Source organism: Boleophthalmus pectinirostris, unplaced genomic scaffold (assembly GCF_026225935.1).
Source record: "Boleophthalmus pectinirostris isolate CB_2022bp ecotype Guang Dong unplaced genomic scaffold, ASM2622593v1 HiC_scaffold_16, whole genome shotgun sequence".
Classification (NCBI taxonomy): Eukaryota; Metazoa; Chordata; class Actinopteri; order Gobiiformes; family Gobiidae; genus Boleophthalmus; species Boleophthalmus pectinirostris.
In genome coordinates, this window is record NW_026571095.1 from 14912866 (window position 1) to 14937411 (window position 24546).

At 39.0% G+C, this 24546-nt stretch overlaps 4 protein-coding genes across 6 annotated transcripts in view; 2 read left to right on the forward strand and 2 right to left on the reverse strand.

Moving 5' to 3' along the window:
• Window positions 1–1866, forward strand: part of ece2a (endothelin converting enzyme 2a) — a 65829-nt gene extending 63963 nt beyond the window's left edge. For both annotated transcript variants that reach the window (XM_055152180.1, XM_055152181.1), the window contains exon 4: window positions 243–1866. In XM_055152180.1, coding sequence (XP_055008155.1) covers window positions 243–539 — 297 coding nt within the window. In that variant the 3' untranslated portion in view covers window positions 540–1866. The remainder of the gene's footprint in view (window positions 1–242) is intronic.
• Window positions 1867–3929: 2063 nt separating this feature from the next.
• camk2n1a (calcium/calmodulin-dependent protein kinase II inhibitor 1a) lies at window positions 3930–6362 on the reverse strand. Its single transcript, XM_020924515.2, has 2 exons — window positions 5985–6362; window positions 3930–5414 (listed from the first exon to the last, which is right to left on the reverse strand). Exons 1-2 carry the CDS (start codon window positions 6151–6153, stop codon window positions 5344–5346), a joined length of 240 nt encoding a protein of 79 aa, XP_020780174.1. The 5' UTR covers window positions 6154–6362; the 3' UTR covers window positions 3930–5343.
• Window positions 6363–10706: 4344 nt separating this feature from the next.
• alg3 (ALG3 alpha-1,3- mannosyltransferase) lies at window positions 10707–13712 on the forward strand. Of its 2 annotated transcripts, none has more exons than XM_055152080.1 (9): window positions 10707–10925; window positions 11184–11283; window positions 11390–11537; window positions 11628–11788; window positions 11895–12015; window positions 12255–12460; window positions 12608–12684; window positions 12775–12917; window positions 12991–13161. In XM_055152080.1, the coding sequence occupies exons 1-9, from the start codon at window positions 10742–10744 to the stop codon at window positions 13012–13014; spliced, it is 1164 nt and encodes a 387-aa protein (XP_055008055.1). In that variant the 5' UTR covers window positions 10707–10741; the 3' UTR covers window positions 13015–13161. The 2 variants fall into 2 exon arrangements, with proteins under 2 accessions (XP_055008055.1, XP_055008054.1); XM_055152079.1 differs by having other exon boundaries at window positions 10709–10925; window positions 12608–12683; window positions 12772–12917; window positions 12991–13712.
• Window positions 13713–13771: 59 nt separating this feature from the next.
• vwa5b2 (von Willebrand factor A domain containing 5B2) lies at window positions 13772–23067 on the reverse strand. Its single transcript, XM_055152081.1, is given in 23 exon segments — window positions 13772–14665; window positions 14732–14855; window positions 14938–15046; window positions 15202–15252; window positions 15334–15462; window positions 15551–15682; window positions 15772–16104; window positions 16169–16406; window positions 16472–16803; window positions 16868–17063; window positions 17127–17312; window positions 17382–17496; window positions 18158–18360; window positions 18865–18975; window positions 19157–19356; window positions 19416–19538; window positions 19602–19733; window positions 19804–19961; window positions 20043–20265; window positions 20566–20577; window positions 20580–20780; window positions 20857–21017; window positions 22206–23067. Coding segments are annotated over 22 exon segments (4185 nt in total). The 5' UTR covers window positions 20996–21017; window positions 22206–23067; the 3' UTR covers window positions 13772–13927.
• Between the last annotated feature and the right edge of the window lie 1479 nt (window positions 23068–24546).

Here is a 24546-nt window from a genome sequence, read left to right on the forward strand (position 1 = left end):
TTGAATCCAGAACAAGACAACGAAATTTTAAATATTTTTTGACAAATACCTGAAAAAGAAGATAAAAAACATGCTTTCCATTATTTCCATTATTAGCATTATTAAACCTAAATTTCCCTCAGGATTAATAAAGTATCTATCTATTTAATATGTGTTTTAGCCACTGAACAGAATCTACATGTTAGTTATAAATATGGTACAAAATACTAAAATTATCTTACCGGTATATATCTATTTTGCAGATCAGCCGCTGTCTTAAGCCTGGCGGACGATTCATCTCCATCACTTTTGCCAACCCATTTTTCCGGAAGCGTCTGTATGCCCGCTCGGAATACAACTGGTCTATCCAAAACTACAGTTATGGAGATGGTTTTGAGTACTACATGTATGTGCTGATCAAAGGAGAGCCACTCAGTGCTGAAGACACAGCTCTGGAGAGAAATCTTATGGAAGACCAAACTCCTCGTCCTCCCACATCCAGGGAAAAGGTGCCAGAGGAAGAATCTCAGGAAGACTTCTTGTCCACTATACACCTGTGATCTACTATTGGCTATGAATGGACAAGATGTATTAAAGTAGAGTGTCTAAATGTAATTTGTACCATGCAAGAACTTTTTCTAATATATAAAATATTATAGTATTTAGAGGCACTGTTCCTGGGTTTTGTCTTAAAACCTGAAAAATAGAACTAGTTCATTTTAAACAATTTGTAGCTGTCCAAATGTAACTGCGCTGAGTGTACAAGTACCTTTCACAACTTTAAGAGACCAATCTGGAGTTTGGGCAACGACTATCACGCTAACAGTTCTAACAGTGCTAACTTCCTGGTTCACAGACAATAAAAATGACTTTGTAATTAGATGCAGACAGAGAACAGTGGTTTGATTTTTACATTAAATCATTAAATTATTAAAATTTTAGTATATATCTATCCTGGGACAAAGAATATTTCATTTTACTATGCAGATAAAAATCAGGCACAGCCCGTTACATTGTTTACTTTTTTTTTTTTTTTTTTTTTTACTTTACTTTAGGTTAGGTTACCATATCTACCTCCTAGTGTGCAGGGGATACTGTGTTCATATAACAGATTTTCAGCCAAGTGCTCTTTGAACATAAGTTTTTTAATTGCAATTTTTAGTGCATTATCTATTACTTTGAAGACAGAGCAGTCTCAATATAAAAGGCACATTGCTATATCTATATCTCTCTACAATATACTGTTAGACTGTCTAATATGAGTCATAGTATCATGTGCTTGGTACTCCAAATTGAAGGGGAGTGTCCCATGTAGCAGCTCTGAGGTGCAGTACTTGTTGGGGTAACATGAGTAGATTTCTCACTACAGCTTAAATATAGACCAGAGAAGTAAGAGGCTCTTGTGCAGACAGGCAGGGAGACTAGTGACTGGAGGCGACCACATTAATAAAGAAGAAATCATTTATTTTTAATTCTCCACTGAGATCTAATTACTGCCTATTTTAGGACACCAAAAAGGTGTGATTTTTCAGATGACTTTCTCATTCTTTCACCTATGGCTAGTACAAGAAATACTTAACAGCGTAGGTCCTCAATGATTCATTATGGTCAACAAAGTCTTTGTAAAATGATTTATTTGATTTTAAATGGTTGTCGTTTTTATAACTTCTTATTTCCAGGCTATGTCAGTGAACCCTCAACTCAGTATTCTTTGTATTTGCTAGTTTCCACAGTGATCAATAGTTATAAAATACAAATACTGACTGGAGAAAACATGATCCAATAAACCGGCAGTCTGACATGTTTAGTCGGGGTTTATAAAAGGTTTGTAATATGGACAGTAGTCACAGTTGCCACTGTATCATTTTAATAAAGTTTTAACATTCATTATGCCCTTGTGTTTTTCAGTATGCTGGGGTAATTCTGGTGTTATTGTTGACTGAAAATACTGGCAATTACAGGCAGTTTCTCTGTGACTGTTTTATTGCATTGTTTTCACTTTTCTTCCAAAGGGTTTTATGGATTGACCACTGTGTATTAAACATTGCATGAGTCTCATGAGTGGATCCATCTCAGCAGGTGCCTAAACACAGGAGTGGAATAAATAATAAATTTTTTATTAGACATTTGGGATTACCAGATCATGTTAAATTTCTCTATCAGTCACTTCATTTCTGCAGAGATTTCTTACCTTTTTCATCTTGACACCAACAAAGTTACCAGGGGTCAATTTAGTTTTTACCATATTAGATAGTTTGTGTGGCCCTCAAGGTGTCACTTGCAACATGGTTTTAAATCATGGTCACATGAGACAATTGTAAACAATAGGTAATGAATTTACTGTATGTAGGATGTAAGCGCTTGACCCCTGTAGACCTGTGTTTATTGCATTAGAGATTAGACCTGTGTGGATGTAATGTATCACTTCTCCATGTCAGAGATAGTGGTGTGGAGCAAGGGAGAGTGCTGCAATGGCTTTCAGCAGAGCTCTATATTAGCCTGTGTCCCTCAGGGCAGTATAATGGCATAATATAGTGTATGACAGACTTATGTAACTGGCAGGAATATTAATGGATGTCCACTCAGGATGAGGCAAAAGAATTGGATCAAAGCTCTGCGTCCACTCTCACGCACCCAGGGAGAGCTGGGCCTGCTGCACCTCACAAACAACAGAGCTTCTGCTGATTAACTGCTGCGTTTGTCTTTACGTGCACAAAGCATGCACTCAGCCCATCTGCCAGGTCACAGCACTGATACCTTTGGATTAAAATAACAACAACGAAAGTATTAGCAAATAAACAACTTAATGACAACATAATGGTGCCCACATGGTCAAGCTAGGTAATAGCAAAAAAACATGGACAGTTAATGTGATTTCTTGGCTGAACATTGCATCAGCTTCAAAAGAGGAAATGCTATTCTGAAAGATCACTTCATAGAGTTGTGTTCATGATCCTGATTTGTTCATTAGGATACACCAACAAACAGGAAGAATCTGGTGTGTCAGTGTAACCTTTCTCACAGAAACATCAGCCCAAATATGGTGATTTTCCTCCGGACTTCTGGTTGAGTGGTTACTGTGAATGTGTGATCCACACGGCCCCATGGCCCTCGGTGTGGACAACAGCATGATCAATAGCACTATCTGTTGATTTAGTTAGAGCTGATGTTATCAGCACAGTCAATACTAATGGGAACGCTCTTCAGAGTGGTTGTGGATGTTCTGTTTTTACTCCACACTTCTTTAGTTCTGTTATTTAACTACATGGATCTGCTGTTGCTGTTGGAGAGTATAGAAAACTGCTAATAGTAATGCTAACATTAACAGTTGCTTCTTGTAGAAGAGTAAAATCAAGTGCTTGTTGCCAATTATGTTCAGTATTGGCACTTAATGCTCAGTTGTATTGTGGTGAAGGTACACTGAGAGTTAAGCATTATGGTACAGAGCCAGACTTTGATAGATAATCATGTGGCTAGTCATGGCTCCCCAGGGTAGTGTGGTTTAATAGATTCAGTGCTGTAGGCCAGAAGAGCTGTTAAACATCTTAACAGATGGATGTGTGTTTCTTCAGCACCGTTAATTAAGGATTAGTATTTACTAGTATTGAGCTCATTTAGACTGGAGAGAAAAGTCTACTGCAGCACTGCTGCTGAATCTTGGTGTGTGTTTTATTCATGAGTGTAGCTGCTCTAGAAGAGGTTATGACGTCTTTCTTAGTTGTCAAACAGTAAAAAGCAACACCTGTATTCCCGTTTACCATTTATTTATTCACCAAATACAGTGAAAATGGCATCATAATATACAATGACTCATTCTTAGAATGTCATGACATTTTGTTGCTTTTTTGCTTCATAAAACAATGTTGTATTATTGAAAATATTAAGGTTTCATGCACAACAAACCATATCCAGTTTATTCTTAAATAATGGTACAAAATAAATGAAAAAAAAAAAACAAACAAAAACAAAACGGTATGTTTAAAATGGTTCAAATAACCACATGTTATTTGAGAATACTGTAAACAGTGCAATATACTCTAAAACTGCCATTTTCTAACAGATTCATCAACAGAGCTCAAGTCACAGTATACGATTTCTTAATAATAGTTTAACATTGATGTGTGCAAAAACTCCAGACACATTCAATTAGTCTTTTAAAAAAGTCCACCGCTGATATAGGATGAGACCAAATCCTGAATTCACCCACATCAGGCCTAGTCTCATTCTGTATATCCTCTCTCAGTAAGAAATATTTGTGTTGATGAATTTTAAGACGATAGACTAGCATACCATTTAAATAACAAATATTTAGATATAAAAATACAAATATGACTTTTGTTAAAAAGAAACGTGCCAGGGTAAGAGTGGTGGCACCTTTGTTGGCACCAGAGTGACACTTCATGCAGAGATGGAAAAACTATTCATAGAGGGCCAAACACAAGAGTGCCAAAACCAAAGATCAAATTATATACTGTATTTTCCATCTTTAAATAGACACAGACTTCCATCTCTAGATCTCTGCTGGCCTGTGTAGATACGTGGTAAAATGTTCGAAACAATGCCATAAGGTAGATATGTGCAGGCAAATGAGCTACATGAAGGCGCCTTCCTGCACCTCTGAGACAAGTTAGGGTCAGTCTGGCTGTGACCTAATGCAGTGTTTAGGGGCAAAACTACAACAGGAAATATTAACATTGCACCATAGTTGAATATATGTTTTTACAAAGACAACAGGTCTCTTTTGTAAAGAAGACTCTGCTATTGTTGGGTTTGTGTATTTTAGACAAAGCGTCAGTAGCAATAGGAATGCATGGGACCGGTGCTGAAAGGACAGCTCCCTAGGCTGACTGAATCCATGAAGCAAAGCCTAGACGAAGCAGGGGGAAGGGGCTACAGCCTAGCTTCTGTACAACATTGTGAAAAGGGCTTGGATCTTACTTCAGCCTTGAGTGGCAAGCCTTTGTTTGTTTACAGCGCTTTTTGGAAAGAAAATTAGAAGAGACATGGTCATGAAAATAATGAAGTTCATCCGTCATCAAAGTCCGCAGAGATTGAGATACAGAGCGTTTCCGCCATCTCAACATCTTCAAATCGGGATTCGTTTTGGAGAATTGCCAGCAATCCCAAAGATAAGTCTCCTCCTGAGTCTCTACCTTTTACATTTTCCTTGTATCATATCTTCTTCCTCTCCTCTTCACATGTCTGTGTGTCACCCCTTCATCACACTATCCGTCTTCTCTTCCTCCTCATCCATCGCTTCGTGCAGTCGTTTTCCTCCTTCAAATCCTCCTCGAACATGCACAGCCGACAAGTGCTTCAAATCGGTGATCAAAATTAAAAAAGTCTGCAAGGCATCGGTCAGGTTTAAACCCCGGGTGAAGACTTTTCTGTCATGCCCTTGAGTACCTCATCTATTCGGTCGTCCTCGATCACCACTGTAGAGAGAAAGAAGAGGCATTTAAGTTTATTAGTCACGACTTGTCTTTATGTGCGTTTGTCAGGGCCACAGGCTACATTTTTTTAAACACAACTAGAGCACTGGGGAAAGGGATGCAGATGCTGTTGAACAAATAAACAAACGCCACTGCAAATCCTCGTCCCCAAACAGCATGCATTGCCTTTGGTGCTGAAAACAAATAAAGTGATGGCGTCACTTGTGTCCGTAGAGAAACCTTTGGAGAACTCAGTGCAAAACGGGGTGTGTCCTACGAGGATCACCGTTTCACAGATGTAAACATGTACTTGTATAGACCTTTGCAAAGGTGAACTGTTCTTTGCGCTGTAACGCAACCAATTAAATTAATAGCAGCAATCACATGAAGCTTTAACTTAATAAATCAAATGTTTCAGTCTCTTTTAAAGATGATGTTAAGGGTGCGCACAAAGCGGCGCAAAACATATGAAGCATAGCAGTTAAATGATTCAAGGCAGTTAAATAAGCCACTAAAATTATTTATGTTTCAAATGAAAATGTTGTTGGAAACTAATTGTTTACGGCCATTTACCTCTCTTCGCTCTGCCAATCTGCCCAAGCTTTGGGGGCCTCTTTCCTTGCGACGCAGCGAAAAACGCGCTTGTGTCCTGCAGTCCGCAGCTAAAGGACATCTGGTTGACCTCGCTGTCTGCTCCGTAGCCGCTCATTTTGCCTTCGTTGTATGGCAACACCTCGGACATTGTGGCACGAAAGGGAATCGGAGTTTCTACCGGTGTAGAGAAACAAGAGCGGAGAGAGACGAGTTGTCTTCCAAGTGTATCTTTTAAACACAAAGTAGTTTCCCTGGTAGGACTGGTCCTCGTTTGGATGTTCGCAAGAGCTTTGCAACGGTGTCCTGGCGCAGCTGAGGTTCCTCAGTGTATTGGCTGTAGATTGGAGAGCTGTGTTGGTGAGAGTGGCTGGGTGATGTCTGCTGAGGGAAGTGGGAGATCCCGGGATCATAAAGGAAACCCAAGCAGAACGGTGAAGTCATCCATCCGGGCTGGAGCGCGTCTCTCTCTCTTTCTCAGTGCGCAAGAGCAAGAGTGACTCCAACTGGCCAGAAGAGGTAGCCTATTGTTTCAGGGTCGTGAAAGGTAGACATACTGTACAGTATTGTAGAAAACTGTATAGCACTTTTCTAAACCAGTTCTTAAAGAGAATCATTCTAAGCCTTAACTGTCTAAAACGTCTCAGCATGCTTGCAGTACTAACCTAGACGACAGAAATAAGGATTAAATAGACTATAAACTAACTAAGCATTTTTAACTGCAGGGGGGCCACCAGGGGTATCTCAATTAGCCTATGACTGTTTATTTATGAATATATATTATTATATAGAGGCACCATAAGGCTCTCTTCTCTAATGTGGAAACTATTAATACATCCTGGGCAGCTTATGTCAGTGTGCAATCCTGAAAAGCAACTGCCGGGTCAGCTGAGTTCTGAGGACAGGGTGTTGCTGGAAAGCCTCCCAGGTCGTCAATCAGATCTCCAGCTTTCTGGCCACCTCAAGGTATGACCCACTTGACCCCATTTTTATTAATAACTACACTGGAAAATATATACACCACCTCCCAACCAACTGTGCTTTAACATGTATGGAAGTACAGAAAGCTTAAATGCTATTCCTACCCTACAGTAATAGTAGAGATAGATAGATACTTTGATATGATTCAGAGTTTAGCTTTGTTATTATGGTTAGTATGTCAGTTTAATTAATAGAGGTCATTCCAAAAAATGTATATCCAGATTTTCTTGGAGCTAGACCATAATTAAGATTGTATGATGTACATTTAGGATATTTGTGTGTGTAATCTCTGTAATTCCTCACTTGTCCAGGTAGGACCCATATCAAAAGAAAAATTTAGTTTAGAAAGTTTAGAAAAATTTTGTTCTGTCAGCTGGACAGAGATTCGTCAGTTCTTGCTATTTAGTATCTTTGCCTTGAAGAGGTAAATAAAGTGCACCTTTAAGTGTTGATAATAAGAAACATTTTATTTATTTATATTAGGCCTATTTTATTTATTTATTTTCTTATGTTACTATCATATTTTTTCTTCCAGAAAATATTCCAGTTTTATCATTTGAAGTGTTTTTCTTCTTCATCTTCAAAGTTGTAGTGATCCAACATCTAAGGAATTGTGGCAGTCTCAATAGCTTTAGGCATGTGCTACTGTGTCAGGCCACACAGAATACGTTTATCAAATCATTTGGGTTATTCCCATGCTTTCCCCAGGGTGATTCACAAGGCACCTCCTTATACAACTGCAGCCTAGAGGTATCCATAAGGTTCACTCAGAGGCCAGGTGACCAAACCACCAATGAACCCAAATAGAGAATCTCCAGATGATTTAAGATACAAGTCATATGGACCAATGTGAACCATTGAACCATTATACTTTTAATGATCATCTGCTCCATTTCTTCTTGATGAGATTAGCAATCTTTATCCAAATGTATAGTCTATAGTAAATACAGGGTGAGCCTCAGAGGCACTGCAGCATAATCCATAAAAGATAATAGAATTTTAAATCATCTTAATTTATTAGTTTGAATTTATTTAGAATCAACATTAAGTCTACAGCATATATAAAAGGAATAACATTACATATTTGTATGGTTTGTATTGTATTATTTATGACTCTCCTGAGAGAGGGGAGCTGGGTTTGTTGGGAAATATAGACAGAGCAATCAGACTAGAAAGTAGGACATTTATCCAACATTTCACTGCATGCCCAAAGCATATGTGTGACAGCAGTAATTGGCATCAGGGACCATTGCCTGCTGGGCTGTCTCTGTCTCTCTCTCTCACACTGGCTCGCTTGCTCTGGTGATGCTACAATATCTTTGTAAATTCCTCACCAAACTCTTTAAGCCTCATGCACCAAATTTAAAAAATTAAAAAAATGTAAATATTGCCTAGTTATTTCAGGTCTCAGAATAATTGTATAAATTATTGCTGGGTTTCAGATGACACCTATAAAACAGCTTTCTATAGCACAGTATTAATTAATAAAAATGGGGGGCAGCTGAAATGAATATTGTTAAAATGCAAATTATGTTGTAATACAGTGAGTTCTTGCTTTTAGCCAGTAATTGAAAATACCAGGTTCAACAATTGTGAATCTAGCTTTAGGATATTTCAAGGCATATAATCAAAAGGGAAGTGCTTGTCCCTGAGGAGCAAGGGCCGTGTAATAGACAACCAAAGAACATGTTTGTTTGTTTGTTTGTTTGTTTAACAAGTTTGCATCTCCACAAGCCTTACTGTTTCTTGGCTTGAAGGAGGACCTCCTCTTGTTTTGATGGAAATGTTGTTCCTTTGGCTAAAATATTCCATAGTATGACATAAATCTGTCCTCACGGATAAGTATGTTTTAACTTTTTATTTCCAATGAATCATGCAGGTACCATGCTACCTGCAGAAAGTTACATACTAACTTTAACCTATACTTTATAATGATATTGTTATGAAATGGTTTTGCGGAGGAGCACACACCAACCTTTTCACCCTTGTCATCACCATAAATCAGGTTTCTGTTCAAATGAAGTATAACTAATTGGTAAAATCACGTCTAACCACCGCTTGTCAGCTCTCTTAATGATTAAAAACAGCCTCTCAGGATACCTTAATAATTGCTTGAGACATGAAAACAGAGCTCTTGTGGGTGGTTTTTGTGTATCAAGGCTGCCCCCTAGTGGTATAATAAATTCCATTCCATTGAAGACGCTAAAATAGGTCAGTCCTGTTATTTGCCTAAAAATAGCCAGTAATAACCAGTATGGTGTTATAATAAAAAGGTATTTGGACTGTATGTCATATTAATACCTCAATGATATAGGCAGTTAGGTATAATTCCAGTAAAGAGTAGGTTTATTCAAAATAAATAGTAGCATCTGGATGCCATGTTCAGGGTGAATTTAGGAGCCTGTTTTATCTTTTCTTCTACTCTTTGAGACACCATATAAACTCTTTATATGCAGTGCAATGGAACCTTGAAAGACCACTCCTCTGCTGAATACATTCTTTTTTACAACCATTCTATGAAACTCAATGTCACATAGACCAATACAGGTCTAATAACCAACATATTCAAGCCAACAAGCAGTAGAGTCTTTCTGTAGGCCACTGCTCGCTACACGAAGACGAGACAAAAATAGCATGATGACTCATGTTGCTTTTTAGTTGCCAGGTGCAAAGACCATGTGAAAAGTAAAACAAAAGCCTTCTTATCGGTAATCTTTTAAAAACATTTTTAGGAAGAGCATATGCTGCACACACATTTTAATAATTTGTTTGGTAGCCTTATTAATTATAAGATACTGCAGTTAGTAAATATAGTCATAAATGTATCACATCACCCATGTTGCAGTGTACACAAATGAGTTTCAAGTAGCTTGTTATTGGTATTCATGAGTTTCAGATGAAAGCTATAAGCCTATAGTGTAAGTATAAAATAAAAAAGAGAGGACTCTTGCAACTACAAAATAACATTTTAACATTTTAGTGCATGTGTTAATAGGAATGGGCAACTACTATTTGCCTACTACTAGTTGTCGTCCTGGTTTGGTCACTGTTTGAACCGTTTATTCCTATTGTATAGAATTGATTTGGTCCTGCTCAAGGCCTTGTTTAAGCGTGGCCTAGGCTAGTCCTAGTTTAGACACAATTTGAATGAGATGTTTGTGCAAGATGCACAAGCTGCATTGAGACCCTGCAGCGAAACTGAGCCTAGGTCTAATAATGGGGTTGTCTTCTTCCCGGAAGTAGGCAACTTAGTCCTGCTGCTTCACAGTTGTTTTCTATGAGGATGTTTAGTGGTTGTTGGCAAATGTTTTTGCGTCTCAGATTGGGCTGTGGGCATTTTTTTCTCCATAATTCGTTAAAAAATAGGATATGATATTGAAACTGTCTGAATAGGTGTTTGTGTCAGTAACAATTTACAACAGTAAATATAATACATAAAACAACAATAAATACATTTGAAAATATCTTAAAATAAATATGAAGAATAATACAGTGAAATAGTGGGATATATACAGCATAATATAATCTACAAACAACGGCGTTATTTCGTGGCAAATTTCTTTCATTTTTGAAGTAATGTAATCACGCGTGTGACTACTTTTACTCATGGATCTATTAAAATTACTTTACTTTACTTTACTTTACTTTACTTCACTTTGTTTTATTTTACTTTACTTTACTTTACTTCACTTTATTTTACTTTACTTTACTTTTCGTTTTACTTTAGGAACACGCTCCGTTCTCGTTACGTCATCAAGATGGCAGGCGGCAGCACGCGAAAAAAGTCTCCCGGTGCAACAAGCCCTTTCTTGGGCAAACTGCATTGTCTGTGGCAGGATAAACACCTGGTCTTGTTTAAAACCGAATACACCTTGCTTGTAGTTTCAATCCTATGGTTTCTAGAAATCGGGATCAACGTATGGGTTATACGAAAAGTGCCATGTGAGTAACAGTGAACGGCTAGTTAGCATGCTATCGTGCTTCACTGTTGTTATGAAGCCATCTTAATGCTAAACGGTTAGCTTTAGCACCCACGCTTAATGCACCACCTGTCAAAGTTGGTGCTGGTTATTTTACCAATGTATACTATAATTAAAAAGGCCATACATGTGTGTGTGATGCGGCAACTACATGAAGCAATGTGAAAGTAAATCTAATGTTGATAATGCATGTTAGTAATATTATTTTTATGATCACTAGACACCGAAATCGACTGGAAAGCCTACATGGATGAAGTGGAAGGCGTTATTAATGGTACCTATGATTACACTCAGCTCAAAGGAGACACTGGCCCTTTGGTGTGAGTTTTTGATCAACATTTTTAAAATCTAACCTTGTTTTGTTTTTGTTTGTTTTTTTCTCAACATAAAATTTTGTTGGTTCATGGTTTTTGTTATTTTTTCTAGCTACCCAGCTGGCTTTGTTTATGTATTCTCTGCTTTGTACTACATCACAAGTCAGGGTGTTAATATTCGCCTTGGTCAGTACATTTTTGCAGCCTTCTACCTCATCACACTACTGCTTGTCTTCAGACTGTATCTCCGTACTAAGAAGGTAAGATTAATGTTTGTCTGTATGAAATATGTGAGTATTCTAAATGTGTATTATCTTATGTACAATTTGTACATTTGTGTGCATTTCCAGGTTCCTCCCTATGTGTTCTTCTTTGTTTGCTGTGCCTCCTACCGTATTCACTCCATCTTTGTTCTGCGGCTCTTTAATGACCCAGTAGCCATGATGCTTCTGTTTGCAGCCATCAACCTGTTCATAGATGAATACTGGTGGTTAGGTTGTGGTATTTACAGGCAAGTATGTTCTACAACTCAATCTTTTTCTTAACTTAAAGGTACTTCAAACTGTCTTCCTTTATTGATGTAAAAAAAAAAAAAAAAATGTTTTCTCTTTTGACAGTTTAGCAGTGTCTGTGAAAATGAACATTCTCCTGTTTGCACCTGGCCTCCTTTTTCTTCTTTTGTCAGAATTTGGTCTGATAAAAACAGTCCCAAAGTTGTCGCTCTGTGCTGGCATACAGGTATATATCTTCTATCTTCATGTTTGTGAGCTACTGATAAGCATAGAATTGAAGCAAAACATAGTTGCTAAAATGCCATTATAATACGTGTAGTATAATACAATTATCATCCTATAATATTTCATAATACAATGATCTTACATTGATCATATGTGAATGAAAAAACTGTTTTTTAAATTCTACCAATATATTTTGCTCTTCAGCACACATTTAACTTTTCTCTCTCTTTTTTCATACAGATTTTTCTTGGTCTTCCTTTTCTCCTTGAAAATCCTGTTGGCTATATCAGCCGAGCTTTTGATCTTGGACGGCAGTTTATGTTCAAATGGACAGTGAACTGGCGTTTTCTGCCTGAATGGCTCTTTCTCAATCGGCAGTTCCACCTACTTTTGTTAGCCGCACACGTGCTTACTCTCCTGCTCTTTGCCTTGCGCCGTTGGAAGAGGTTAGAAACAGTCTTGTTTTTGAGCAATAATAAAAAATATCTGTAATTACAGTGCAAACACGCCTGATTATGGCAAAGATGCTCATTTACATTTAGATGTAGGAAATTGACTTACTTGGGATTTAACTTTTTATTTTGTTTTATTAGGCCAGGAGAAAATCTCTTCGAACTTATTAAAGAACCAAGCAAGAGGAAAGTCCCGCCTCAGAAGAACACAGTTGATCATATCCTTTCACTTTGGTGTTTAAAATGACTCCAATGAATTTTAGAGGGTCTTTTGTTTTATAGTTTTTGACCTTAATATACATGCACAGATTGTTCTCATTTTATTTACGTCAAACTTCATTGGTATGTGCTTCAGCCGGTCATTACATTATCAGTTTTATGTGTGGTATTTTCACACCTTACCATATCTTCTCTGGAGTGGAGGGGTCAAGAAGCTAGCACACTTGCTCAGGTATTTTATCTCAGGTTTTTTCATAAAATATTTTTGACAAATATGATATGATGACAGGTGTTATATTTTTTAGGGTCCTCATCTTGGGTCTAATTGAGCTGTCATGGAACACATATCCTTCCACTAATAGCAGCTCTGCAGCTCTACATGTCTGTCATGTCATCATCCTCCTCTGCCTGTGGCTGGCTCCCCCTATTTCTGTGGTCCCAACAAATACACACAAGAAGGACAAACATCAGTGATCAATATAAGATAATACTGGACATTGTTTTTTGTTTTATTTTTTTCCTACTTCTCTCTATGACAGTACAATTAGACTCTGTTGAGTGTTGTGTTGGAACTATGTGGTAGTCTTTTGTCATCATGTGAAGGACGTTAACTTTAGATCAGTCATTGCAAATGCAGAAAGCATGTTTTTTCTGGAGAAGAAATCCAAAGTAGAATTAATTTGGAGAAAGTTACAGAGGTGATTTGCAGAGTGAGTTGTATATTATTGTTTCTGTTCATTTTAAATTATTTAGTTGAGAACAATAAACTATCACAATCAAAGCTTCTCTTTTAAGTGATGGTACACAAAATGATACTGCTGATCTACAGTTTAAAATGGCAGTTCTTAGTCACACCATTCTTCTCTGGTGTTTCACTAAACAACTGAAAAGCTGAAGGCAATCATAGTTATAGCTAATATGTACAGAGTTGCTTGCTTTGGTTGTTGGACAACAATGTTAATGTACAGTGGACAAAAGCACAATTGTAGCTAAGTTTTTAATAAAAAATGGCTATTAGTTTGCTTTATGTATGTGTGAGGTTGGTGTTGGTTACAAAATATTAGCGTAAATTGACTGTACAGCACACTCATTCAAACATCTTTATTATTACAGAACAATTCAAAAATAGGTTTGATTGACATTGCTTTGATAATAAAAGGCAAAGAATATTCTTGAAAGTATAAATGTATTTGGCACTGAAAAGCTAATCGTAGGCAGTAGAAATTATTTCATCAGAAGTTCTCACACATTATTGGGATTATAGCACAACATGTTGAGTTTGATATTTTCATCCCAGTGGCGTAGTAGAAGAAACAGCTGTCTAGCTGCTCCCCTCAGCCCAACCAAGTCCAGTCCCTCAGGGAGCTCCTGACAGCGCAGCCAGAAGTCAGCTTTTGCTGCCACCAACTCCCACTCCATAAAGTACCCAGCACAGCGATGTTCCAGCCAGGCCAAAGCTACCGCAGTAGCCCATGTGGACCCCTCCAAATCCTCTTGAGCCAACAGGCTGTTGCCCTGGACTGAATCCACTGAGAGGGTTTCACATACATCAGTCTCTGAGCCACGCCCACTGTCGGCCTGGCCAGGGCCTTGCCCCGACAGCTCCAGAGACCCCTCCTCAGAGCTGGGCAGGTCAGGGGGAGTGCTGATGGGCTCTCTGTCAGATGGGTGTCTTCGCCGCAGCCTTGGCTCCAGCATTAGTGGTGTGTCATCAGGAGTGTGATGGAAAGGAGGAGCCACAGGCTTAATGAGAGAACATGTGGATGGAGAGAAGGTAACATGTTGAATGGGGACAGCTGATGATTTAACAGCTGTAGATAAAGACGGAGCACTGGGAGTGGTGCAGCGGAAAGGTGGGCTCAAGCTGCGTCGGTGCAGGCTGTAGGGGGATGCCCTCTTCAAGCGATCCAGGGGGATCTGGACACAGTCTGAGTAGATCTCCGTCAGAAGAAAGGCTCCTGATGCCAACTGCAGACGTACCTGCGGACATGACAGATTTTAATAGGAATGCTGACTGTTTGTTTTTGTGTGTGTTGTTGACCTCACCAGGGGCAGATAGTCTGGAGTTTCAGGGTCAAGCTGTTTCTCAGGTTCAGCAGAGAGACAGTGAGACTTAAGAGGAACCTGTTTCCCTGATGAAATGGATGACCTGAGTCTGCCGAGTGGAAATCTGGTGCAATAGAATCAATCATGGATAATTACTATTTTATCTTAAAGCCCAGAAACAATATGCTGCACAAAAAAAATCTCACTTGGTGCCAAAGAAGCTCTCCATTGACTTGCTTTCAATAGACCTTTGTGAACGTGAAAATGAGCTGCCTGGAATTGTTGGGTTCGCTGCAGTGAAGGAGGTACTTACGCCTTAACAATGCGACAAGAAAAATACTGTATAATTTTATAATGGACATGGACATAGTAACAATGTGTTAGAATCAGTTAAATTGATTTACATTCCAAAGTACAAGTTCCAAAAACTGTGTAATAAATTATTAGTCTGTTTATTGGGTATAACTTACTAGAGTCCCAGGATGTAAGGCTACAGGGTGAGGCAGGAGTTTCATCTTTATCTGAGAGACAGAAAGATTGTTGGTGACCTGTCCTGACTGGAAGAAAATAATAATAATAATAATAATAATAACTTTTCCTACCTGTGCAATTAAAGGCATCTTCCAGGTCCTCACTGTCCCTGCTTGTTCGGCGTCTGCCTAATCCCACTGAGTAAGTTTTCTGTTTTCGACTGCCAGACAGGGAGTTCTGCCTGTTGCCCAAATACATTCCTAAAACATAAGAGTTTTTGTAATAAATTGTCCAATAAATTGTTTGAAATTCAGCTACAATAACGATGCAAACTGAAACTGAACATACCGGTGTGTTGAACATCCAAAGATTCTGCTTTGCTTTGGCTGCTGTCTGTTATTGCAAAGGTTGTGTACATGCAGATTATGTTGCAGTGTTTACTGGTCTGAATAGCCTTTGTACGGTAGCGTTTTAGTGAATCTGAGCATGAAACATATGTACATTAGTAAATGAAGAGTGCATATTATTCATTCATCATATCAATGTAAACATGTGACAGAAAGTCTCACTGTGTCCAGTGTCGACCTCCTTCTCTGCCATTTTCTCAAAGTCTCTGATGACTGAGCGTGCGGTCAACTGATGGACAATCTCCTTCCATGTTTCACCCTGGCCTTCATCAAGTTCAGCTCTGTCCATCAGTGCTGTGCTAGGAGCTTCTAATGACCACAGGTGTCCCAGGTCCACACAGACCTCCCATGATACAGGGCGCCCACTGAATAGCCCATGTATGATGGAGCGGCACTGGCCTGGAGGGGGGTCATCTAGGGGCACAGCACAGAAGAGATTTTCTGGATCGGCAAAGCTGTCCCAGTCCAGAGGAGATGCAGGGAACAGGAGTCCATCTGATCGACAGAAAACAGGTCAAACTGGTGTGACACTTTATCTCAATTATAGCATTACACTTACTGGAATCACTGAGACTTCTGTGAGACAAGGTGTCAGGTCCTGATGGAGGTTTTGTGTCTGCATCACTTTCATCAAGTCTTCCTCCCAAAGTTTGGTCAAAAGAAACCCTCTCCAATGCTCTTCTCAGGCGATGCATCTCCATCTCTCCCTGCGGAGAGGAGAAACTACGAGCTGCCATGGTAGATCGAGCCAGGACTTTGTGTCTCCTTGTAGACTCCTCGTTCACATCCAGATATCCCTGTTACATGTAAAATGGGATAATAACTTAAGTATTACTACTTGGTAACTGAATGTAAAATCTACCTTTCTTGTTCCAACTTCAGATGTTTTTGCTGAAAGGTTTTGATGCCACATAGCATCTGCCCAACGAGACAGGCGAGATTTCTTTTCAGGGGAAGGCATTTTTTCTAGATCTTGAGGCAAAGATCCAGTGTCTAGTACAGAACCAGAGTGGGAATCCTCCAAAGCATCACTGGTGGCTTCCATGTTGTATGAGGTGTTTAAGTGGGACTGAGAATGTGTCTGTAGAGTGTGGTCACTGCTGAGGGAGCAGCGCGTCAGAACATACTGCTCCTGGATGTAAGAGCTCTCCTCTATCCTCCGCCGCACATCACTGGACCACTCCACATCCATCCCTTGAGTCAAAGTTGATCAGAATATGAATATGTTTTACTACAAAAATATACACACTGAACTGACCTGAGCACATGCCAGGATCAGTGTCTCTAGCGCATGAGAACTCAGAGGAGATTTCTCTGGAGATTTCCCTCAATGCTTCCTCTAAGTCAGTACCTTCTGCACATGTCACCACAGGCATTAACTCTGAGGCTGGAGGCGGAGAAAGGTCATCGCTTACCACAGCTGCAGAGCTACCATGTCCAACTTTAGCGGCCTGCTGATAAGACTGTGTAAGAAGCCAGTGAACTATGTACTATACAAATACAAATACATCAAGTACCTCAGTCTTCTTTGATTTGAGGTTTGTTGTGTCATACAGAGTGCAGTATCCAATAAGGCAGTTTCCAGGGTAGAGAGGAGGAATTTCATAGGGCGACAGAAGGGCCTCCATATTTTCAGGCAGGTACCAGTCAATTCGAACATCGGTTAATACAGGTTCAAAAGCTTTTTTCAAGGATTTGATTAACTAAAAAAAACACAAATTGCGCCTTTGTTAAGCAGATTATTGTTTCTCCAATAGATGGCAGTGTACTACCTTTGGCTGGAGTCTCTCCTCATCATCCAAGTACTCGGTCAGGCCTCCTGTCAATTTGGACACACCCTGCAAGAGCCGTCTGCAGGCTCTGGGGCCAAGCCCCAATCCAAAACATCTGCAGAATTGTATTCATTTTAAACTAATCAAACTCAAAATACAGTACTATGAATAAGAATTGGTTTAATAAGTAACAAAAAAAGACTAATATGTTTCACATAAAAAATATAATAATAAAATCAGGACATGTGTCACATTTGAGAATTTTAAAAAATTAATTAGGGAAAAGTCTAAGATCTTATAAATTATACTTCCAAAAAGCTGATTTTACATAAAATGTAAACTAATCCATGTTTTAAACAAAGTAACTGATGTCAAAATATATAGAACTTAATTATGTGCAATACAATACAGTGATAGAGGACATCATCCAACAGGAGAATACTAATAAGATATAAATGGACTTACAGAGAATTGCTGAAGGCTTGGAACAAACCAGTGAGCATGCCTCTTACTGCAGAGGAGAGCACTTAGTGGGATTGCAAGGCGGGGCAATAAAATATTGTCCACTTTCTTCTGCCTTGGAGCTTCAATACTATGGCTCTTTGCTTCTGTCCCTCATGTCTCATACTGTGCTAAGATGCATAGTGTCTTATTCTATTTAGTGTAATATTATATATATAAGTATGACCTTTTACATATAAAATCAAATGTGACAGTATGTTATATGCTCGAAAATATTACTGAAACTCTTTGTTAATAATTTGGGCACCCCTTACCTGCCTGAGCATGTGTTTCTACGGATCAGCTCCAGTATTTTGGACACATTGCTGATTGTCCCATCTGTAATGATAAAAATCTGGCGAGGACAGGAACGTTGCATTGGCTGCTGATACAACCAGGACAGCACCCCCAGCAGGTTGGTGCCTCTCATGTCTGCTTTCATCCTCTGTACATACTCATTAGCTTGCATTAAAGTGACCTGCAGTGAATAAGTGGACAAACACATGTAAGAAAATGGGATCCATCCAACATTATGGCATCTGACCCATGGGTAAACATCATCAGTGTCACCAGTGCAAATTGAATGTTTAATATCAGATGAACTAATTACTCTGTGAGGGAAGGACATAAATTTAATTAGCTCTTCTCTAATAAAGAGAAAGCAAACATGCACACTTCAGCACCTGCACCTTAAAAAAACTGTGTCCAAACAAGAGCGTGACAGAATGGACTCTGCAGCTGTTGCTAAGAGTGCAGAAAAGGTGACCATATGGTCTGTCCTGAGTGCAAAGACTCTCTGTCCTTACAATCCCTGGACCAGCCCAAACCTAATACTCTGCTGCTACAGCAACGCAACAGCTGACCTTTTACATGATTAGTTTGGCCCAAACTCCTCTGTATTTAACACTGTAAACCTAATATAACTGATGTTACACACATGAATGATTACTTTGTATTTATAATTCAACATGTGAACACCTACGTCAGTGCAAAGTCTGCTCAAGGAGAACAGTGGTTTGACAGTAGTGCCAAAACCCACAATGTTGAGTGTGGTACCAGAAGGAAGACTCTTCAGGGCTACCACCATGGCTTCCTGTAGAAAAAAAAGTACCAGGATAATGTACTGTAAATTGTAAGTGTTGTGTGGTATGGACTGTGCTGGCATATTTTGTGTACTGTGGCTTTGAGTCTGTATAGAAGTCGAATAAAAATGAACAATGATGGCATATATAGCTACACAGTTCAGATGAGACGCTACATCCAAAAAGACTTACTTTTACCCGCTGAATGTTGGTGCCACTCATGCTGCCGCTACGATCAATAAGAAAAACAACTTCTCTGGTGGTTTTGTGAAGTTCAGCTGGTTCACTCAGCAGATCAGGACAAAAATTAAGCATCAGAACAGGATTGCTCATGATGTCTTTGTGATAACGCTTTCTCATAAACTCAAGCTGTAAAAAGAACATTTTCAGTGCTGACAATAAGTCTTTACAATAATAATAAAACAAGTAAAATAGTAATAAGACTACAAACCTTTTTCAGGATCTGAGTCTTTCCGCATACAGCGAATAAAGTCACGGCGAGAGGAGATCTGATGTTCGTACTGGTTGAAGGAAAGCCTCCCCCTCTCTACTATTACTAAAGGGTTGTGAGGCTCTGTAAAAACAAATATGAGAGTAAAAGTTTATCTGTAAAAAACACAAGAGAAAATGGACTGACCACTGAGGTGTAATATGATCTCTATGTGGCGGTCATAGGGATGCTCCTGTGCCAAGGTGATGTATGTAGCAGAGGCACTTTGGGCACTAGGGTCAGCGTCTGCGCGCAGAGCATGGGTTGGGCTCTCCAATCCTAACACACCATTAAGAAACAATTTCATTAAATTAACAATTTTACATAAGTCAAATCATGCATTTTGTACCTGCCAATAAGCAGGCTCCCCGGACAAGCAGTTGAAAGTTGAGTTCATAAGGGGCCAGGTTAGCTGCTGGACTGGTGAAGATACCATGAACACACTGTTGTTCAGAGTGCATAGCCCTGTCTTGTTTTCCATAGGTGGCACCGAAACAGCTAGTTGCTCTGAGGGAATGATTAAAATGACTGACATTACTAAATTATAAAGACTGCAAACAGTTGTAGACCTGATAAAAAACAATGTACCCTATCTCCTCTGATTTTCCTCCATTGTCACTCTTGCTTGCCCTGTGTCCAGTGACTATTGGAGTGAGCGCTGTGGGGTAAATAATACGAATGGCTCCATTTTCTAGTGTAGGAAGTTCCAGCGTGGTGCTTAAGGTTACAGACACTATGTCCATGGGGCCAATGACTCCTGTGGCCACTATGAAAGTGGTTCTTTCCAAATCTTCATCCAGGATAACGTGTCCTGAAGACAAATTTCAATTTTACACCCCTAACTATATAAAACATCTACCCTAATTTGATGTAACAAATGCAGTAGAAGGCCTATACAGAAATTACTATATTCACCATGAGGCATGCAGTCATGTTTGCCCTTTACAAGAAAGAGATAGCACGGTACATACTGTATTTGTGATTATTATAATACTACATTAGTACTTCAGGTCAGAATAGTTTTAATATTAGTTTTACTCTCAGTTCATATCTGTATACATTTTTTTGGAAAATACTTCATCTTAAAAGCATATAGTAAAAAACTGCACACCATTGGTACACGCATATCGAAGTTACCCCTGCCACAACATCCCCATTCCCGACTATTGCCACAATGGCCTTCCAGACCAAATTCTGAGCAGCAGTCTAGACAGCAATCCTTCAGCTTTCCTCGGCTCTCAATATGAACTCCGACCAGACGCCCAGCAATGACAGCCTCAAAGCCAACCACTACCTCCTTCTCTCCAAGAGGGTAAACAAAGATACCTACGTGATAAATAATATGTACAGTAAATGTGAATTATATTTCATTTTAAACTATTCATTGAGCAATATAATGTACCTTCCACAGCATCAGTGTCAACATTGGCATAGGTAAGATGGGCGCTGATGCCGAGGGAGCAGCCGTTGGCACAGGACTTGATACAAGAGGCTTTAAGTAGCAATGGCTCCCATGTGGAGCGGTTTCTCAGACCCACCATCCTCTTAGCATTCGACCTGTACCTGCACAGTCAGAAGTGCAAAAGTACATATTCTATACAGTATTGACATAAGATCTTTCTTAAATTTAAATGAATCTGACTAATCAATATTTTGCAAGTACTTGAAACACTACATTAAAAACTAAATGAAAGAGCACATATGGAGCGATCAGTGTAATGGAAAGTGTTTTTTGTAACATTTTGTAAAAGTTTTTTTTTTCTTTAATAGTAAAGACATTAGCAGTTCCAATTATTATAGGTAAATTACAAAGTACTCAAAAGGAATTAACTAATGCAAAGTTGGATTACCAACAAAGTTACATCTAAGTAAAAATACTTAATTAATTAATTACATAAAAAGAAAAAAAAATTTAACTGAGAGGAGTTTTTAGTTCTCATGCATTTATATGTGCGTGTCAGCCGTGTAACTAAGCTATTTCCTCTCAGTAGGCTCTTAGCAACCACTAATGTTAGTTTAAGTAAGAGAGACTGGTCAATGATTAACTCTGCAGTTTAGGGCCCATTATTACTATGCATTATACCAGGTGTGTTGCATCAATAGTCATCAGTTCTCCACATGCACCAACAACTACTGTGTTACACACGTCTGACGCCTCTCAAACTGGCCCTTTCGTGTTAACCATTTAGACAATAAATGTCTATATTTAAATTGAAGTGTAAAGTGTAAATTTGCTAGTTTCTGTAAACTTTATAGATAGAAAAACGTACAACATTTGTTGTGAATGCATGATTGGCTGTGTGCAAATGGGTTGTGAGTTAATACATATTTGCCACGCTTCATGTAAAGCACTTTTTCCAGCCACCTTCAACAAAATCAACATCTCCATCTGGCTACTGTGCTGTCCCGCCATAACAGAGCGATAAATATGAGCTTTGTTAAAACAATATTAATCTTGATGAAAGCAAGATGAACAAATCTGACAGTGAGGGCAAAACGGTATCTTTCGCAAAATGTACAATGTGTATGATTATTTGATATGGTTCAAGTATAAACTCTTAAAAATAAAAGTCCTCTATTTACAAAAATGCATGGAAAGTTGTGTAAATTTAAAGTGGATCACATGATCAACTTTTCATCAATGACAGTAAACACACAAACATGAACACTGGTATATTAGGGTACATTTTAGCATCCTTTCCCACTGCAATGCTATTATGGGGCAAACTGAAATGTCCCAAAAGCACTTACTTTAGCTTAGAGCCAGGTCCAGGAGCTTGCTTCAGTGTCCAGCCTCTGCATCACCTCTAGGATCCTAGTGAGACAGCAACAGTAGTTCACAATTCTCTCTCTTTCTCTTTCAGTCGCTTTCTGCCTCTCTCCCCTCTCTCTCTTTATCTTCTGCAGTTGCCCTGTAAAGAAAACCCTTTAAGTAAAGATGTATAATACAATATCCCACACATTAAATACGTTTCTAATTTCACTATTAAATACAAAAACAAACTACAAAAGAATCTGTGACCAATGCACCAAGCATAGTCTACATAACTTGAAATAAATGGGCATAATCTCCAGTTTAACCTGCCACTGTGCCTTTAGCCCTCACTGCAGCGACAGTAAAGCAGCACTGATCACTTACTGAGATTCTGGACCTGCTGCAGAGACAAGCCAATAACACAACGGTAAGTGAGGCAAGCCTGCTTCTCATCCAGACAATTGGCTGCGATGGTGGCAGCCATAATTCATTGCTAATGGTGGGGCCAGGCAGTCTCTCTCCACAGGTCAACCACTTTGTCACATGACACAAGGTTTAGGTGCTCCAACAATTTGTTAAAAATGAAAACAGCACAGTGGTCTTCATTTATCGTGGAGCCTAATTTACACAAAATGTAGATTATGTGTATTTAGTAAATTTCCGCCGGACCAAATACACATTTGGCCACTTATTATCAATTAGCCTACCATAATTTTACACACTTGTTTTAGAATACCCTTGATAAAATGCACCAATCTTATTAAGTAATGAAATAACAATAACATGCGAGCAGACTTCATTGAACTTTGATAGTTTATAGTATGTTTACAATTTATAAATTATAATGTATAAACAAAACAATGATGTTTAGTGTTTCTAATATCTCACCCGAGGACATCATACAGGAAAGATGCGGGTAACCACAGCTACCATAATACTCGAAGGTAAGCTACTGTAGTTAAACACAGAAAACAATTTTATAACTCATAATGACACACTCAAACTTTAGCTAACTGCTGACATGGGATTGGCAAATAAAATAAAAAACTTGCCAAACACGAGCCATGCGTCGTTGTCTGCAGTTTCATCATTTTGACACTAGATGTCACGCGTTCACAGTGTAGACCATGGGACATCTGAATGGCTGCTGAGCTCCTCTTCTGTAAATTATGCCAAGACCTCTCAATGATGATAAGTAAAATCAACAGCTTTCTTCTGCTATATGCGTGACTTGATTTCTACAGACATTGTAGCCTATTACATCTTAGAATCTGATCAAGTGCTTAACAGTAGGCTATACAAGGAATCATATACTGTAGCCTATTTTTCTGGCCACCTTGTTACTGCACTTTTCTCATCTTGTAATGTTGGGTTAATACAGTTAATGTATGTGTTATTAAAGAGACGTTGGGGCTGAGGACGTCATGTTAGATTCAGGCCTAGTTGGTAACAGGTCTAACGATGACGTGTGGTCTGGTGACCATTGTCCTGGGTTCAAGTGTCTGTCTGAGCTAAATGTTGGGAAGCTCCTCTGCTTAGACTCCCCCACTGACCTACATTTCAATTGTTTTCTATTAAAACAATAGAGGAGATGGTTTCATAACTGAACACAATACCTGGCGCTATTCAACACGATTGTTGTCAAATTTGCATAATTAAGAAACATGTTGGAGAGAGGAATTACTTTTAAATAGTCATCTGTAGGCTATAGACAGCACTTGCTTCCTGTTATATGTCACATTTTGAGGACCTTTCATCATCATTTTTTTTTTTTTCAATTGTTAATTTCTATGGCAACAATCCCAATGCATCATTCTGAAAACCGTGCACAACATCAAGCCACACTCAATAAGACTAAACCTATCATAATGTACACTGGGACTGGGCACTTGAATTTCTCCACATTATATGAGAATATCACCCAAGAGAAGTTAAGCAACATAACTAAACATTATTTACATGTACATACAGTGTGTCATAGTGTGTAGATGGACTTTGGCTGGAGAAGAAAGATGTGGAGCGTGTTCCTGCTCACTGGATAAAGGGAAGAGGAGTTAGAAAAAAACAAATTAATCAAAGTACATGAAAGAACAGCAGATGGAGGAGAACACAAATCAAAGAGTGCCGCCATGTCCCAGGACGATCCGCCTGACCCTGCCTCAGATCTCAGGCCCACTAAGCCTCATGCCACCAGGAGCGGGCCAGAGCACACTGCACACACACAACATCAGATCACTGTGAGAAGGGAAATATATATGTACTGGAACCATTAAAGACAGGGATTTATCTTTAATGACTTAAAGGTGCATTGCGTAACTTTTCTGGTGGAGGGTCCGT